We start from the raw sequence: 20228 nt of genomic DNA on the forward strand, positions 1-20228 counted from the left end.
TTCTAGATTTTCTTTCCTTTACCCCAGTGACTCTGTACTGCTTCGTTTAGATACCTCTTCCTGGCAGTTTCTGCTTGGTATGTTGCTGTGTCTTAGAAGGGAGTTTCAGTTAGTTTTGAGATTCCTGATGTTTGTGTGATTTTCTTGCTTTTCTTGCCTTGTGAGTTGTCGCCTATGAAACCCCTTCCGAGTTTCAGTTGCTGTTTTACACTGAATTGGAACTGTCCATTTAAGGGAGGGGGTGGGAGGTAGTACTTCTAGGGAATTTGATTTCTGTTTGTTCTGGCTCCAGGGCTGTCCCAGATCCCTTTCCTCTTCTTGTTACGTTTCTGATACCGTGTGGGTCTTGCTGCTGTTGGTATTTGGTCCTAACTTGCAGTATTTTAGAATTCATGAGTAATATGTAGTCAATTGTGCTGTATTTTTTGGCCATTTTTATTTTGGACGGTTTGATCTGTTTGTTTTCTCCTAGTTGCTTAGTCTATTTTTGTCAGTCTCTCAGTCGTGTCCGACTCTTTGCTATTCCCTTCTGCAGGGGATCTTAATGACCCAGGGATCAAACGGGGGTCTGTAGCATTTTCGAGGGATGGTTATTCAGGATATTAAAAAATTACGTCTCTTTTATTGCCATGTTATCCTGACTGCCTCTGCTTTCTTAAAATTAGTGTTCTAAACATGATAAAATATTTTAAATGATGAGTGAGACTTGTGCCTGGTCATGGACTTGGAGAAAGACTTGGAGAGGGAGAGGTTGAAAATGCAAAAGACAGGTCAAAAAACTGATGGAGTATTTGTGCCCCATAGGTGACCAAAAGGGGTGGATACAGAAGTATTTTTGATAGAGGGATTAGCTTTGGACCAAGAAACAGGACAGTTTATCTGACAGGAGAGGTAGGGAGATGAGGTTTCATTCAGATAGTAGTTGGCAGGTTTGTAGTTGGAAACTGAGGAATGTCACATTTGGTTTCTTCAGTTTTCTTAGTAAACTTTAATGTGAAGTTATCTGCTGAAGGAAGTGAGATAAGTATAGGAAACTTGAGGAAAGGTATAAACATTTTGGAATGCTGATGGTGGAAAATGGAAGCAATATCTAACCAGAGACATTGAAGTAATTGCTGAGAGATGCTACGGGTTAAATCTTAGGTTCGTTTTTAAATTGTAAATTTGCAACATACCAATTTTGTGATTTTTAAATTTTTTTCCAGTTAGCAACTCACAAAAAAAGAGCAGAGACAGTGGTTGTTTATAGTGAACCTAAAATTAGGATTTTGTTAGAGCATGACAGGGGTATAATGTTAAGGTATGATAAAAGAGAATGGTTCAAGGGATGCATTGTGGAGTATAGACTGGGTAGGGAAGGAAATCATGCTATTTCAGGTGCTGTTGGGTTATCCAGGTTTGTGTGGTTCTCAAGAAGATGTGAGAATTGGACAGGAGATTGAAGCCTATCTTGTATATTGGAATTTAAAATTTCAAAGCTAGAGAAGTTCTGTTTTATTGTAATAATCATGTTATGTCTATGTAGCACTAATGAAAAATAATAGAGTAAAAGAAGTTAAAATGGTGGGAGTATGTCATGATACTTACCCACTGTAGGTAAGGGAGTCACCTATATTGATGGCAAGAGGTCATTTGGAGGGGAAAGTATGAACTGGAAAGGGGGATAAAGAGGGAGATCTGTCCGTAGATGGCCACAGGAAAGCAGGGCTCAGGGCAGTGCTATAAGCTGAGGAAAGAAGGTGGTTTGCATGAGCATAGACAACCAGGGACTTCTCTTCTGAAGTCTGTTTTATTTGGTATTCATGGTATGAATACCAGGGGTTGGGTAACCTTCTTTAAAGGGCCAGAAAGTAGATTATTGTAGACTTTGTTTCTGTTGCATATTTTTGTTTTGTTTTGTTTTTATAACCCTTTAAAAATATAAAAACCATTCTTAGTTCATGTCCCATGTAAAAACAGGCAGTAACTGAAGGTTATAGTATGAGGACCTATGAATTATACTCATGAATTCTCTGATTTGTCAGTGATACTTTGTATAAATTGTAAACTATTTCAGATACTAAGTAATTATTATTACTTGAATAGTGGTCATTTTGTATTATAAAATGTTAAGGAGATAATATATATTTATTTTAAAAATGCTGTCAGTAATTTTATACTTCTCAGTATGCTAGTAACTTCTACATTTCTGAATGAAATTTTTACCTTTTTTGTGGTGCATTCAAGTTGAGTCAGCAGATACTGGAGTTATTTGAAGCATGTCAGCAGCAAGTAAGTGATTTAAAGAAGAAAGAACTCTGTCGAACAGAGCTGCAGAGAGAAATTCAACTGTTATTTCCACGTATGTTTCCCTATTTTGCGTGCTCTTTAATTATATGCATTCCTATTTTAATTTTAACTAAAACCTTATAATTCTCTTCTGTTTCTCTAGAAAGCAGACTTTTTTTAGTTGGGTCTTCTTTAAATGGATTTGGTACTCGGAGCAGTGATGGTGACTTATGTCTAGTTGTTAAAGAGGAACCAGTAAGTAATGAAACTTTTATTCTAAGTGTGCTTTTCATGTTAAGTCATTTAAGAAATTTCATATAAAAGTCATTGAGGGAAAAAACCCTACTTTGTTTTAATTGCTTCTTTAAATTCTTTGTTTATAGTAATTCAAGGAAAGTCAGGAAATGCTGCTTCTGTGTTTTTTAAGGCATGTACAAAAAACAACAAATTATAGTATTAATTTATTTCTAAATTGTTAAAGGGAGGCAGTTTCACTGTGTGTTTTTAAAGAGCTCTATCTTTATTTTGAAATGCCATTGGGTTGGGTATGTTACCAGGATGCAGCAGAGGAAGAGCTTGTCTTATATTTGCTTGATTTATTTCCTTCTATTTGAATTCTCAATGATTCTATTTTTAATCTGTATTATTTTTCCCTTGGAAGTACTATGGGATTTGGAGTTCTTATTTTGGAAATTAAAAAAGAGAGATTTCTCTGAAATGTAAAATAAGACTATTGTGATTTAAAATAATTATCTCTGATATTTTGACTTTGTTTCTTCATACTTAGCAACCAAATTTTATTTTTTATTTTATTTATTTGAATTTCCTGTTTACTGATACTCTTGTATGTCCTTAGTTCCACAAAAATCGCTGTTTATTAAACTCACCTGAACCAGGGAAGAGCAGCCTCTTGAATATGCTAAAGTCTCTTCTGAATTATCAAAGATTAATTTCAATGTAATTTTAATATGCTTTGTATTTCACCTCTTAAAAAATAAAAAAGCCTCTTTTGAATGGTAATATTATTCCTATTAGTCCAGTAACAAAAGTGACTTCTAGTTACTGCAAATCAGGAAGAGATTTATTCCAGGAAAGAAACTCCTGATACTTTCTAGGCTTTGAAATCATATAAAGGAAAACTGAAAAAAGAAAAGCCTCAGAAATAATAAAAATAATGAAGAATACTAGAGTTTTAATTAAAACTTTCTCTCATGCAGTTAGATTATACTTCAGTTCAGTTCATTTGCTCAGTTGTGTCTGACTTTTTGCGACCCCATGGACTGCAGCACGCCAGGCTTCCCTGTCCATCACCAACTCCTGGAGTCCACCCAAACCCATGACCATTGAGTTGGTAGTGCCATCCAACCATCTCATCCTCTGTCCTCCCCTTCTCCTCCTGCCCTCAATCTTTCCCAGCATCAGGGTCTTTTCAAATGAGTCAGCTCTTCGCATCAGGTGGCCAGAGTACTGGAGTTTCACCTTCAACATCAGTCCTTCCAATGAACACCCAGGACTGATCTCTTTAGAATGGACTGGTTGGATCTCCTTGCAGTCCAGGGGACTCTCAAGAGTCTTCTCCAACACCACAGTTCAAAAGCATCAATTCTTCTGCACCCAGCTTTCTTTATAGTCCAACTCTCACATCCATACATGACTACTGGAAAAACCATAGCTTTGATTAGACGGACTTTTAATCCTCCATTCTATTCACGTGTCTGAATCATGTTTGTCTCAACTTATAACGAAACACCATGGATTTGAACCTTATTTTTAAGCAACTCGCAATCTAGATAGGGAAATAAAACATGCTACAGAAAGTTAAAATTCTGTTTATATTTCCTTGCAGATTATTTTTTGTACATTTATACTAAAGGAAAAAATGACATATAGCTGTTAAAATATTTCTTTTAAAGTTGTGCTTTTAAGTTTAAAATCAGAAATTGATTTAGAAATATTAATGTTAAAGATAGCATAAAGGTTGACTTTTAAATAGTGTAATTTACTGTATATTGAAAAATAACTCCAATGAAAAGTATACTTTATATGTGTTCTTTTTGTTGAGATACATTAAGAAAATAAAACATTAAGTTTAGAAAGATAATGAAAAAACTTTATTTTTAACTTTTCAGTGTTTTTTTCAGGTAAATCAGAAGACTGAAGCACGGCATATACTCACCTTAGTCCACAAACACTTCTGTACTAGACTTTGTAAGTCTGACATGCCTCACGTTCATATGTCATTTGACATAACTTTATTTAAAATGTCTCTCACTGTGCTTATTTTCTGATAAGAATTGTTTTATTTTCTGGTGAGATTAGGTATAATGCGGATTCTTTTTCCCAAGTGAATTTAACTTTTAATTAAAGTAACCATTTATTTGACAGTTCTTTGTAGTTGCAAGCTGTCCCACTGAAGGTAGTCAGGAATTCAGAGATGTGTAAGTTTTAGTTTATCCTCAAACAGCTGAACGCTGTTAGGAAAGTTAAAGCATGAATGTAAGTAACTGCAGTGCAGAGTATCTCAAAAGCCAAAAGAAATATACAAGTCTTACTTATATGTGAGGAAGAGAGCATCTCATCTGTTTGCAATGATAGACATCTTTACTTGGTTTAAAAATATGATCACTGAACCCAAAGCCCAAATACATCACTCCAACTGAAAGCAAAATTAGTGACTTAGGCCATTTTATTGTAAGATTTTACTCTTTGAATAAGCTGACAAAGCAGATTTTAATCCACAAGTTAAGCCATCTCAAATAATTTAAACTTGCGCAGAATATTGTGGACATTTGAAGTCACACTAACTGTGATGTTGGATAGACTATTTGTCCATTTATTTAACAAATATTTCTTATGTGTTAGACTTTAAGATGGAAAATACAAAGTTACTTAACAGGTTATTGCCCTTGAACAACAACTTTTATCAGTTGTAGGAAAGAAATCAAGAGATTTATTTCAATGGACTTGAATTTTGCATTTGTAAAATAAAGGAGAAATTCGTACTTTAAGTGGATTTTTAATAATTATTATTAAAATCATAAAATATAAACAGTGAAAAGGACCTTAGAGATCATGTAATTGAAATGAAAGGTTTCTTTTTTTTTTTTATTAGTGTTTTTAATAATAGAGTAATCAGATTAAGGGGTAATCAGTGAGTTTGGTGACTTGCCTGAGGAGTATAGCTTGTTGGTGTCTGAGCCTTTACTATTTTTAACTCTTAATCTTATTTTTCATTATACCTCATTGAATTCCTGCACATAATTGTATTTGAAGCTTGATGTATATTATAATTTTGGTGGTAAAAGCATTATAACAAAATTTTTAGTTTTAACACATGATATTTAAGTTTGGTGGAGTACAAAAATTTGATACATGTTTTTTTCATACTTATTTGAATTTTTCACTGTCCCATGTATTATGTTGCCAGCATTTCTACATTTAACATTTTTTGTAAATATGATTCCATGACTGCCATGGTATCTTCCATGTGCTGTAGCAGAATTTAGCTATCCCCTTGCTGCTGGCCTAGATATTTCTCCTATAATGCTCTGATGAAATTCTTTATAGGTATTATTAGGTATTAGACCACATTTCTAAAAATAACATATTAATACATAAAACCCTCTACATGGTATTCGAAGTTCCAGTCTTTGAAGAATTTGATAATGTCCTTTTGTCTTTGCTTTCTCTCTCAAAGACTGTATTTTCTTAAATTGTTTTAGCTAAGTAAAATACTAATTCTAAGAAATGTTCATTGGAATACTGTGAATTTGAGAAGCATTTATAGATACCCATTTTATCTTTTATCCTTCAGCTGGTTACATTGAGAGACCTCAGTTGATTCGAGCAAAAGTGCCAATTGTGAAGTTCAGGGATAAAGTCAGGTAAGTAATTACTGAATTTTTTCAGTTGCTTTAGATAATTTTTAGGTATTCTTCTGAGGTAGATAATTAAGGAGGGTGTGCTGTTCCCTAATAGCTTCATTAGTTTTTGGAAATGATTTGTTCTCTTAGATGATTTTTTGAAATAATCTGAGCAGTTGTTCATGTTAACTCTCTTAGCTATTCTGGTTGACATTTTGAATATTTGAGACTGTTCGTAGCTGAAAGAATATAGTATTTTAGATTTTTAAATGATCTCTTCCTTTTGGAAATGTAATATGCTCTGAGAACATATCTTAATTCATGAAATTTGATGCATATTTATATCAAAAGAGGTTGTTACTAGTATAATTATATCTACATGTTCTACTATTAATAGTTTGGGTTCTGAATTTCTTATAGGCATTATTATTAGAATTTGTATAGGTATATACACTTGATCCTCATTATTCATGGATCCCATATTTATGAATTTGCCTACTTGATAAAATTTATTTTGTAACCCCCTGAATTAATACTTGTAACACTTTTATGATTTTATAAAGAGTGGGAAAATTTTGAGTCACCTGATGTACATCTTCCCAAATGAGTGTAACAGTATGATACACTTGTCTTTTTGTTTCAACTCTCATACACTGAACAGATTGCTTTTCACAGATTAGTTAGTGTGTTTTTCACAGTTTTGTGCTTTTGTGCATGAATTTGCTGTTTAAAATGACCTCCTGTGCTGAGGTGTTGTAGACGTTTTGTGCACAAAGCTGTGATGTGCCTTAATGGAGAAGGCAATGGCACCCCACGCCAGTACTCTTGCATGGAAAATCTCATGGACGGAGGAGCCTGGTAGGCTGCAGTCCATGAAGTCGCTAAGAGTTGGACACGACTGAGCGACTTCACTTTCACTTTTCACTTTCATGCATTGGAGAAGGAAGTGGCGGCCAACTCCAGTGTTCTTACCTGGAGAATCCCAGGGACAGAGGAGTCTGGTGGGAGGCCGTCTTTGGGTCGGACAGAGTCGGACATGACTGAAGCGACTTAGCAGCAGCAGCAGCAGCAGCAGCAGCAGCAGTACTGCTCTGCAATGACTTCACTTTTATTGAATGAACAGTGTATTAAAGGTCGTTAAATAGAAAGTTACATAAAACAAAGTTACATATTGATCAGTTGATGAAAATGTGACTGTAGGCATATTGATAAATAGGCTGATGAAGATGTGACTGGGGGCTCCTGGAAACCTAACCCTTTATTTCCCCTAGGAGCAGTGGCTTAGTAACCACCAATTCAGTGTTTGTGATCACTATGTAGAAAATAACTACAGTAAATAATCAAAACTGACTGAATATATATATTTTTTTTTTTTTTTTTTTTGAACAAATCTTTAGGTAAGTGGTGGCTCAAACTTTGCCCTTCCTTCATCCAAACATCCATCCAGTCTATAAAGATTTACTAAATTTCTCTCAAGTAACAGTGGAACTTTATTTTTCAATGGTGGAGTGTTTTTAAAGCGCAAAGATATAGGGAGATAAAACATGTAAACAAAACTGTTTAGCTGATTATAATCATTTTTTAAAATGGTGTAGTTGTAATATAAACAATAAAACAAACAGTAAATATAAATAAAACTTAACTGATTATAATTGTTTTTAAAAATGGTTGTAGCTGTAACTATATAAACAATTTTATTCTTTTTCAATTTAAGATTATCATACATGGTTTTTTCGTTGTTAAATGTTCTTTATAACCACCATTTTATCTTCCTTCTATATATGCATCATTAAGAAAAAGGAACAACTGCATTTTGATCATTTGGATATAACTGATGTTAATGTTTTGGTGTAAACCTTTCAGTCCCTTCTTTATGCATATGAATGCATAAGAGCTTTTAAAAGTAAAATTGAGCTCATACTTTATTACTTAGCAATATGGCATGAATGGTTGAATCATTGAATATCTTCTGGCTTAATTTTCAATCACTTTATAGTATTTCACTGAGTGGATTTACTGTCATTAACTTAACCATTCCCTGTTTAAATAAGCATAAAATTCTTTCCATGTTAAGGATTACTTCAAGTAGAATTGAAGAAAGCACTGGATATTTTTTAAGCTCTGGATTCATATTTTTGGAAAGTTTTTAATTGCAGACTAGTTTCCATCTAAGTGTTTTTTTCCTCTTTAAGTTACATAGAGGGAGTGCAAACTGGTTTCAGTGTACATTTGTGCAAGCACAATTAAAGAATGTAACTCTACTGTTACACCATAAGTTTCCCAAAGCCAAATACATCTGAAATTTTAATATCACTACCCATGTTTATTAACATGCATGGATATGAAAGATTATAGGATTTCTTTTCCCATAACAAAATCTGAAATGGTATATTTCAGATTTTACAGTTAAAAGCTATAGAAAGGAATTTTATGCTTTTTTTTAAGGCACTTTTCACAAACAGACTCACTGTACAGAAGTTTGACCTGATAGTGTATGAGCCTGTTACTTATGCATTAAGTAGTCATTTTGAGTTTAGCCGTTCTTTATATATACCATTGTTACTGCTGTGTTTTCTAAATTGTGAATTGCATGATACCCTTGGTTTCAAAGAAGTGTCCCTTCTGTTATGTGTTTGGCTCTTACTGTTTTTACTAGACATCAGTAGCCAAATTTGTTGTGATATTATAATTTAGTAACCCTTTTGGAGAGAAAATAGACAGAGCTTTTATTTTTTTTTCACCTGTACTTTATTTGGCTTTTCATTCCTATTGTTTTAAAACAAATGTTGCTGTCATTCAAAATTGATTCAGAATTTATAACAGTGGGATAACTTGCCCAGAAATGTGTTTGGTCATACAGTTTTGTTTATCTGGAGAGTATTACAAAATGAAAACTTTTTTTTGTTAAGAGTAATTGGAGCCTTATCGGTATAATACGTATCTTTCAGCATCAGATCATACTAAAAGTTGTCTTTGGGCCTGTGACGTTTTGTATCATTGGATGAATGGATGGATATAAATTTAGTTACTAGGGAGTTAGTTTAATTTGTACTTGAGCTGAAATTTTTATCTTTTTTTTGAAAATAGTTGTGTGGAGTTCGACTTGAATGTAAACAATATTGTTGGAATAAGAAACACATTCCTTCTCAGAACTTATGCATACCGTAAGTTTTCTTGTGTTTATTTTCAGATAATTATTACCTTCTGTTTATCCTTTATTCCTTTATAAAGATGTGTGACACCTCTTTAATTATGTTTGTGTACAATATGTCTCACTTTCTTATATATGTAATGTGTTACTACACTGAACTCACATACCACCAGAGTTATATATAGCTCAGTAAAATGAATTTTGATAGTTGGTAATTTTAAAAAAGTAAAGTATGTTTTATATAGAAATAAGACGTATTTATGGTAAGCAAAATGTTTAATTGCAGGAGGGATTGCTCTTTCTATTGGCATGGAGTTGGGAAATAATGTAAACTTTTAAGGAAACTTGAAAGAAGAAATGTCTTCTTACCATTTTTAAGTTTTAATTTTACTTTCAGTTGAAAATCGAGTTCGTCCGTTAGTACTGGTGATTAAGAAGTGGGCCAGTCACCATGATATAAATGACGCCAGTCGCGGTACTTTGAGCAGCTATAGTCTTGTACTGATGGTTTTGCACTATTTACAAAGTAAGTATTATGGGTTTTTTTCTAATTTAATTAAAAATGGAAATGCAGTTAAACTTGATTATATTGTCTTTCCTGTTGATCTTATATTCAGATATCATTTTAAAAGGTTTTTTCTAAGGCACATAAAAACCTTCCTACTTTCCTGCTTTGAACAACTGTTTTAGGTAATGTTACCCCTGGAAAACATTATAAAGAAGTTTCACTGTATTTTTAAATTTGACAGTTTTCCTATATTTTCTTTGGTATTCAGAGAACTTTCACCACTGTATTGTAGACCCATTGTCTTAACCCAGATCAATGTGTAGAGGCCTGTAAAAATAAACTCAAGCACCATTCATGATGTTCTTTTTATTTTTCACTTGAGCCAGGAATTAAATTATTTTCCTTTTTTTTTAAAATGATTTTCTTGTTGGTTTAAAGGAGCTTTTATTTCTATGGGCTGTCATGGAGATTGGATGAAATACTTGATATTAACGTAAGACCATTTACCAGTATGTCTAGGCTGTGATGTGTTCGGGCTTAATGTTTCACAGTTTAGAAAGCAGTGTTGTAATATTTATGTTTATGCCCTTTCACTCAGTGATTTCATATCTAGAAATTTATCTTCAGACAAATAATGAGGGATGTTTATATGAATTTATATAAGGCTATTTTCATGGTATTTGTTGAAATAATAAAAGATTAAAAATAATTTAAGATTATTAAAAAAACATTAATTTAATGGTTAAATTAATTATGATATATCCTAATAGTAAATTTATATGAACACTAAAAGTCATGTTTTAAAGTTATTGAAATAGGAAACTCATGATATGCTGTCATGCACAATAAAATGCCAATTTTATTAAAAAATAGTTGCTATGAATGTGTATATATTCATATGTATACAAATATTAAAAAGGTATATGCCAGAAATTTAGGGTTATTTATAGACAGTAGTATTTATTTTCTTTATATATTACTATACTTATAGATGTTTTATAATATATATTAAGTAAGTATATTTTTAGCTGAACAATGAAATCAAATGAATTTTTTTCAGATTCTGAGAGGGACTTAAAATAGTTTAAATGGGCCAAAATTTTGTGATTCAGTGATGATCCGAAAGGTTAGATATTCTTAACTATTTCGAGCTAATTATAATATTTTTGTTGCTGAACAGTCTTGGATATATACTAGTTTGATGGTTGATTTGCTGCGCCAGAGCGATTTGAAACCTGATGTTGGCTGTTTTAGATGCTACTTTACATGTCACCAGTTGTTTTTTTTCAGTTTTACAGTTCAGTGTGAAACATACTACCTTTGATGCTTTTATAGTGAACTCTGTTCTTTTGTGGGTTGCAGTTTACTTTCATGAAAAATGGAATTGTTTAGAAATAATTCTTTTATAAAATACATGAAGAATAATATGGTTAACACTTATGTATTACCATCTAGTGTCTATTCATTTTTTAGTTTTAGTTGTGGTTTAAACATTAGATTTGACTAAAACATATAACATGCATGAACATTCACAGTATGTGCCCTATCCCGCCATTCTTTGGGGTTACATTAGAAATTTTAATTTGATTGCTTTTTTAGGAAATGCGCTTTAATCACAGAGGCCCCATGGAGGTTTTGTAAGCAATAATTCAAATATTAGTGGGACTTCCCTGTTGGTCCAGTGGTTAAGACTCCACACTTCTGCTGCAGAGGACCTGGGTTCCATAACTGATTGGGAAACTAAGATCTTTCATGCTGTGCAACGTGGCCAAAAAAAAAGACGAATTCAAATATTAGTATTTTACCAGTGTAATAAAATCATGTTAAAATTTGGTATAGATTTTGTTAAATATATTTTATTCTTGACAAAGTGGTTTTATTTACTAAGGTGATTAATAATTTATGGTACTCTAATCAGCCATTTCTAGGTATTTGTTAATAGACATCAGCTACCCAGATATACTGTGTAATTCTGTACTTTGGCAGATTTAACCCATTCCTCCCTAGAAGAAATTAGAGAGATTGAAATAAGTAATTGCTTTCCTGTCATGTAAGAAAATACACCTGCTTCAGGTGTATTGAGCAGTTCTAGCTCTGCCACAGTTAACTAATTTTTGTGATATTGGCCAAGTAATTCTACCTCGCTGGCCTTAATATTCATCTGTAGCACTAACAGATTAGATGACCCTTAAGTTTCATTTAACTTTAAATGCTTTAATGTCTTTTCTGCCATGAACAGAGAAAGGAAATGGGTCCTCTCTATGTAGAAAGGATGAAAAGGTTAACTAATGCATTTCCTAGCACAAATTTCAACAATCAGGACTGGAACATGCCAGGCTCTTCTGTCCATGGAATTTTCCAGGCAAGAATACTGGAGTGGGTAGCCATTCCCTACTCTAGGGGATCTTCCCAAACCAGGGATAGAATCTGGATCTCCTGCATTGCAGGCAGATTCTATATTGTCTGAGCCACCTGGGATTGTCTGAGCCCCAATTACAAACTACCTATGCTTGAAAATGTGACTCATGAAAGCATGAGGGGAAAACTCATTGAGAAGAGAGTTTACTAGCAATCTAATATTAAGAGTTAATAGTAAAGGCAAAAGTGTCAATTGGTTAGAAACAATGATACGAGTGAATGAATAGTCCTGGACTGTTTACCATGCTACCAGGTATAGATCTATCTTTAGGCATTTTTAAATTGTTCTTGCATTTTCAGAATTAGTGGTTGTTTAGTGTTGATGAGGATCTGCTTTTTTTTTTTTTTTTTTTTAAGTAGTGTAATCTTTGATGAATTAGCATGGAATGTGAATGTGTATAAATTAGTGAAGGCCTGACAAGAAAGCTCTCATTCGAAATACAGGCAAAGTAAAATTGTATAGATTAAATCTGTTCAAGGTATTATCTGTTGATCATATCTTTTAATAATAAACTTGTCTTATTTTGCTTTTGAGAGAGCAAAATGTTATGACTTCAACATAGATGTCATAATAGATGTTACAGAGATTCTTCCAGAATCTATATTGCTTTGGAATAAAATATTTGGAAAAACTACTAAATGTTTCGAGGTTACTATCAGGATAGCATTGATAAATAATTGCCAGAGTACATTAATTGCTTCTCTAATGACTAGTATTTTTATATCTTTAAGGCAAGGAATTTATCGAACGATAACCCTGCCCTCAAAAACTTCCACACTGCTTAGTTCTAAAGACTCTTCATCTATTGAAAGACACTATTCCAGTGGTTTGTGTTTATTTTTCTCTCCTAGCATTCTAGTTATGATTCTGTCACTAGAATGAGATAATATTTAAAAAAATTTTTCTACGGTCTTTTATTTTACTGGGAGTATTCAGTGGGTATAGAATTTAGATCTCTACACTTAAAACTTAAACTATTTTTAAATTTAATTTTATTTTTTTATTATTTTTAAATTATTATTATTATTATTTTTACTTTACAATATTGTATTGATTTGCCATACCAAAAAAAAAAAAACTTAAACTAATTTCTAGTAAGAGTTTTCAATTTGATGTCTGTGTTATAATAAAAATTATTAAAATGCTATTAAAATGTTAGACAAAGACAAAGACTTTTAAGATTAAGTGACTGGGGCTTGAGTTTATTTGTAGGGTCTTCTAGAATTTGAGCATTTGAATGCCTTTAGGGAAAGAAAATATGTAGCCTTACTTCCTGAGGGTGATTCTGGTAAGTAATGAGTGAGTTTTTTTCCCCTAATATTCTTAGTCATATATTGTGATCGTTCCATACTATCATGGAAATTTATTCTAATTTTATTTTATTTATTATTTTGTTCTAATTTTCAACTTGGGAGTGAAGTGTGATACAGAAAATACATTTAAATAAAGCATCCTACTTTGTACTATGTGGTAAAAATTTAAACATTTATAATCATAGTTGGAGACCGTGTAAATTGATCATAATGGTTGATTTTGTGTTCATTAATGTATTCCAGTTTATTTATTTAAAAATTTTTTATTTAAAAATTTTTGCTAAACAGCAGGTTAAAAGTGAATTAATGATTCTTTGTTACTGAATTTATTTAATAACAGTTGACTTTTGAACAGCATAGGTTTGAATTGTGCGGGTCTACTTACAGATTTATATATATATATAGAGAGAGAGCAGTATTTATTACATGATCTATAGTTGGTTGAATCTGTAGATTTAAAACCTCAGATATGGAGAGCCAACTATAAAGTTATATGCAGATTTTCAACTGTATAGGGGTTGGCACCCCTAACCCCTGAATTCTTCAAGGGTTAGCTGTATATATAATGTATTTATAATTCTTAAGCACATAGGTTACTGTGGAGTATTGTATTGGTCTTTAATCTTAAAGAAATCTTATAAATGTATTATTTGTATCTTACCATATTCAAGACACTGTATTTTATAGTTATTTCTTATATTGTAAGTATTAAGCATTTTGCCTTTTGTGTTATTCCATCTACATTATAATGATGTGAAATTACAGTTAATGTATTTAATGAAGTTGGATTTGGGGAAAGCTATTGAAGGGTGAAGAATGGCAGTTAAAAACTACAGTGACATATGAAGATAGTGATTCTTGTGTATAAAATTTTATTTTATAGTGGATTGGTACAGATCTCCTGATTTAGATTTCTAAACTTTGCTGAGGTTTTCTTTTTTAAAACATATAAATGAAGTTGAAGATTTTTTTCAGTTGTTTTTTCCTCAGTAGATCAATTTTCTAAAACTATCTCAATTTTGATATTATTGTTAGAAGAAATTAAATAATAAAGAATTATGATAGAGCTGTTATTCTTATGATGTAGTGCCATTGGACTGCACTTTCAAAGTTTTTTTTGATAGTTACAACCATCTGAACAGTGTCTGTTTAATATCTGTAGCACAATCCTTGTCTTGCTTATTTTGTGTGTGTGTCTAATGTTGGACCAAATGTGTGTCCATTTATTGGTGATCTATTTTTCTAAAACCATGTAAGGAACATTGTTTTACATAGAAGTATACATGACTTATTAATAGACCTTAAAATGTCAACTTTGATATATTTTTAATTTTAATTTTTAGGGATCAGAATTAATTTCACAAAATATGTGAAAACTGTTGAGTTTTAACATAAACCCTTATAGTCTAGTCTTATACCTGGGGGTAGCTGACAAATTATTGCTTTGTAAAATGAATTACATGAATCACGGCAGCTTTAAACTTTTTCTTTTTATAGCCTTACCTGAACCCATCCTTCCATCCATCCAAAAAATTTACCCAGTAAGTGTTTCTTATAAATTATTATAATACCTGTTATGACAGTGTATGTGGAACTATTATGTGCAATATTATTGTGAATATAAAAGTAGAAATAGTTACCATCTAAGTTATGATAATATTTTCTACATAGGCTGAGATAAACATTGACCACTAGAATGTTAAAAATGTTTCATACAATTTTTTGGAAGTCTCTGCTATTTTGTTTGATTATTAGCAGACAGTCTTGTCCTTTATGTTAATGATGGAACTTTTTGTATAACAGTCATGATTATCATTAATGGCAATTAAATATACTTAGTTGGTGAGGGCACATTTGGACTCAGACCAGTTTTTTTCATGTTACCTTAAAATATAATTTTAGAACATTTCTTTAGTAGCTCAGAAGTTTTATAGCCCAACATACGTGTAATTTGAAATCAGGGGAAAAAATTTCACCTAGAGCCAGACATCCCGGAATGTGAAGTCAGGTGAGCCTTAGGAAGCATTGCCACAAAGCAAGTTGAGATGATGGAATTCCATCTGCGCTAAGAAGTTGAACAACTGGATAACCTTTTAATGTTTCATTTGATCTTATTAAGTAACATTCTAACAGGTAACATGTGCACTGTCCTTGTGTGTACATTATTAAGAATCCCGGTGAAGTTAATTAGAAACCCTCAAGAAATGAAGTGTGCCTACTAGAAAAAGTTTAATATATACTCAGTTTGAGTTTAGAGAAACCTAGGTAACGTACATATTAATAATCTATATGAATATTTTTGTTTCTTTTCTAGTTTTAATGTTCTTTTCTTTTTTCCAGATTTCACTGTTTCTTTGTTTTATTTATATAAGTCTTACCATTTCTGTTTTCCTCCATAGTCATTCTTGTTCCTGGTTTTTTTGGAAATAATATTGAAGCTGCTTGCATAGAATGTTTGACCAGCCTTTTAAAACCACATTTTTTACCTGTTAATTTATAAACTTTTAAGAAGAGTTTTCTAAACTTACTAGTCATGCTGTATAGGAAACATAACATCCCTGTTGAGTGATCAAAGTTTTTCAAAGAACATATTTTATATGTATGAGAAAATATAATAAATATATTGACATAGAATCTAAATTAAATGTAACATAATCTTTGATGATTGAGAAGTGATGTTCTTGTTTTTGAACATCAGTTATTGCAATGCTCACATGTGAGGTGCTGGATAATGGGTTCACTGTAAATAGAGTCTTGCTGCAGTGGGGGCCTCTCAGTTCATCGGTGGTTGTCTACGAGAAGAGACCATTTAACAGGAAGAACCTTCTGGAATCTGTCTCTATCTTCCTCCTTTTAAAAATAAATTTCTGCTATGAGGAACTATTATAATGAATGTACAGTATAGCTGGGTATCAGTATTTATGCTTTTTTTTAAGTAGTATGACAAGACTTCAGAAAGTGTAGAAATGTAAGTTACGTGAACTTTTGGACCTATTCTTGAACGTTTTCTTCCCTCTGTAAAGTATTAATTTTTTAGTTCATACTGAAAAGTCAAAAGATAATGACTGGGTATTTACTATTTCATTTATTGTCCCAACTTTATTGTTCTTTAAACACCTAGGTTTCAGTGTAGCAAGAGCTGCATATATTGTTCAACAAACAAAGGATTTAATAGTTTTAACTTATCCTTTAAAGAATCTATTATTGTGTTTTGAAAGATGCTTCTGTGGAAATCTTACTTAAAATGCTGTACTATATGGAACTCTTTTTACTAATACAAAATGCTGATTGAGTTTCAGTTTAATAGCATTATGCTGAGAAACAGAAGCATTACTTTTATGATAAGATACTCAAATTCTTACTAGTATATTCTAGTTTAAAGAACCTCATTTTTATTTCCGTGTTTATTTTTCTAATCACCTACCTTTCTCCCATCACTGGGTCCTGATTTCTGTTCACATGCACTACCTCTAAACCTATATTCTCCATCCTCTTTCGCTAATAATCTTATTTCTACACCTGTAACCAGGAAATAGATTTAATACTAGCCCAGCTCCAAGGCTTTGAAAAGTATTAATATCAAGCCCTGCTAGACTCAAGAATATCTAACTTGCTTTCATGTGTGGTTACATTGTCCTAAATATTTAAGCCACATTACCTTTACTATAAGATTGATACTTACATGGATAAGGACTTAATACCCACTCTTCCACAGGTTTTTTTGTATTGTATGAAACTTGTAAGTCAATCAGTGAAGCATTTTTTTCCGTGGTCCATCTGATGGAGCAATTAAATTAGCTTGTTTCTTATTACTAGTAGTAACTATCATTTATTTATTATCTATTTTATATCAGAGGGCTTCCCTTGTGGTGCAGTTGGTAAAGAATCTGCCTTTAATGTGGGAGACCTGGGTTCAATCCTTGGGTTGGGAAGATCCCCTGGAGAAGAGAAAGGCTACCCACTGCAGTATTCTGACCTGGAGAATTGCATGCACTATAGTCCATGGGGTCACAAAGAATCAGACATGACTGAGCGACTTTCACTTTCACTTATTTATATCAGAAAATATAACTTTTATGTACAGTATCTTCAGTCCTAAGCAAATATATTCTCCTTAGAAAGGTTACATGATTGATCCAAGCTTTTTAGTCACGAATTATGAATGCAGGAACTGGTGTTTTTTCCATTATACTCTGCTTGCTGGGGAAAGGCAGAATGATAGTAGTAGTCAATTTGTGTTGCTTACAACATTTTATTTATTTATTATCTAATTGTTCCTATACAGATGTATTTGTATACCTTCAAGAAAAGCTGATATGACAAAATTTCAGCTGGTAGTTTGAGAATAATTTTAAAAACTTTACAGTGACAGAAAAACTTTCTTATTACTTTACAAGGGAAGAACGTTTTAAATTTTGAGCTTCTCTGATATAGTTAAAATAGGATTAAAAACATATTGTTCAATATATTTTTTTTGTCATTGTCATGCTTTTTTCAAAATTTAGAAAATATTAATAAAAAAGTTAGTGTAATATTTTAATTCAGTTGTGATATTGAATTATGAAAGAAAGGATAAAACAGACATCTTTATCTTTGAAAATTATATCATGATGTATAGCATTATTGATTATTACTTCTTAATTATTGACTTAAAAAAAGCAACATCAGTGATAGAGGACAGAGTGTGTACTATTGAGTTAAAGAAATGAAGTTGAGAAGTTTAAATATATAAACTCAAATTAAGTGTATGAAGGGATTTTTATTTTAATGTAAGCATTTTATGAGATTTACCTACACTTACGCTAGGTAGATTTATCAAGACAATTTATATTTGTTTCCTTCCCTAGTGATATCTTCTTATTTTCAGAAACCAAAGTTAATTCCAAAGTAATACGTTGAAAGTTGCCGGAGGTAACCATAGTGTGTTATTGTAGATGTGCAGTTAAAATAATGATGATGCCTGGCATATACTGAATAATTAACTTCCCTGGTGGTTCAGATGGTAAAACGTCTGCCTACAATGGACCCGGGTTCAATCCCTGGGTCGGGGAGATCTCCTGGAGAAGGGAATGGCACCCCACTCCAATATTCTTGGGGCTTCCCTGGTGGCTCAGACAGTAAAACGTCTGCCTGCAATGCAGGAGACCCGGGTTCGATCCCTGGGTTGGGAAGATCCTCTGGCGAAGGAAACGGCAACCCACTCCAGTATTCTTGCCTGGAAAATCTCATGGATGGAGCCTGGTAGGCTACAGTCCATGGGGTCGCAAAGAGTTGGACAGGACTGGGCGGCTTCACTTCACTTCAATACTGTTGTTACTTTTCTTTCCATATACATTGTATTATATAATTTGTATAACAGCCCTGTGAATGCTATTATTTTCCTTGTATTATGGATGAAGGAGCTTAACCTATGGAAAGCTAGGTAACGTGGTTAAGTTCATGTAGTTAATGGAAGAACAAAGTTTCATACTTAGGCCTGACTCCAGAAGTCAGGCTCTTCACCACTTGATAATAGTACTTCTATTTTGTGTTAAATACTTTAACTCCTTTCAAGAGTTGGAAGATCTCAGATCAAGTTTAAAGGCAATTTAATTATCAGTCTTTAATATATATCACTAGATTAGTGATGATCTGCATATAGTTAAATCTTGATAGAACTTCAGTGTTATCATTTAGTTCTGTATCTATTCCTGTATAACTCCACTTAAATGCTCTGTATCAGTTATCCTTTTCTTTGAGATCTTCTCAACATTTCTTTCTAGGCTTTAATAATTCATATTCTTAGAAAATTGTGCAGCTTAGATTTCTTTGCCTAGAGATGGGAAACAGTCATCTTTAAGCTATACCTTTCTTTAAAGAACAGTTACCAAGTAAACAAGTTAACCCAGTTTAATGTAGTCCAGAAAGTGCTTAATTGCCCACGTTTTGGACTTTGAAGATTATGACACAGCCTCAAAAAGTGATGGAGTCTGGCAAAAGGTGTTTTTGTTAGGCAGTTGTATGGACAGAAACAGACTTTTCAGATGTTTAAGAAATTACTTATTTAAATTTTTCTTAACTTGGTATTGTGAAGAGAAATGGAAGATATGTGTCTTCAGCATTTAAATATCATTTGGACAGTGTTTTTAGGAATTAAGTCATTGCATATCTGGGTATCAGAAGCCCAAAATAAGAACCATAAAAAATAATATATTTTCTGTGTTAAAAAAGTTAAACCAATAAATATCGATAATCCAAAGGAAAAAAATGCTGTAAGAAACAGGTGTTATATTGTATTGGTTAAATTGTTTTTTCTGTGGATTTAGATTGTAGTTTTATAGGCTGCTTTTGTTTCTTTGGCTTTTGGATTACTCTTTCTGTGCTTTCTAATGTGTTAGCTTAAACTCTGCCCACCTTTATCCTAGCTGAAGTAACATACTCTGTTTCAGTACATAAATGCAATTGGGGAGTGCCTTTTAAAGAAATAACTTGGACGAAATTTTTCTTAAAGCAGAAAATCTTTCTGTAATATGAATGATTACCAAAAATGGGGATTACTTAAGGTTAAATAGAATTCCTTTTTACTTGTAGCTTCTTTTAGCTGGAGCCTATTTTTTGTTTGTTTGTGTTTCTCCTTTAGTTCTCCCTCAGTAGGTGTGATATGACCCTTTTTATATATGATCTTGAAAAAGAACAGTGGTGCTAAGAGAACACTGACCAGGGTCTT

The 20228-nt window shown here is 32.4% G+C and overlaps 1 protein-coding gene across 2 annotated transcripts in view; it reads left to right on the forward strand.

Annotated features, from left to right (window-relative positions):
* TENT2 (terminal nucleotidyltransferase 2) overlaps nucleotides 1–20228 on the forward strand; it is a 59388-nt gene that overhangs the window by 23880 nt on the left and 15280 nt on the right. The window contains exons 6-12 of one of the 2 annotated variants that reach the window (XM_005909462.3): nucleotides 2227–2341; nucleotides 2432–2523; nucleotides 4398–4476; nucleotides 6083–6152; nucleotides 9219–9295; nucleotides 9680–9808; nucleotides 15020–15063. In XM_005909462.3, the coding sequence (XP_005909524.1) occupies nucleotides 2227–2341; nucleotides 2432–2523; nucleotides 4398–4476; nucleotides 6083–6152; nucleotides 9219–9295; nucleotides 9680–9808; nucleotides 15020–15063 (606 nt within the window). The remainder of the gene's footprint in view (nucleotides 1–2226; nucleotides 2342–2431; nucleotides 2524–4397; nucleotides 4477–6082; nucleotides 6153–9218; nucleotides 9296–9679; nucleotides 9809–15019; nucleotides 15064–20228) is intronic. The other variant, XM_005909463.3, reaches the window with a different exon arrangement.

This window comes from Bos mutus, chromosome 10 (assembly GCF_027580195.1).
Source record: "Bos mutus isolate GX-2022 chromosome 10, NWIPB_WYAK_1.1, whole genome shotgun sequence".
Classification (NCBI taxonomy): domain Eukaryota; kingdom Metazoa; phylum Chordata; class Mammalia; order Artiodactyla; family Bovidae; genus Bos; species Bos mutus.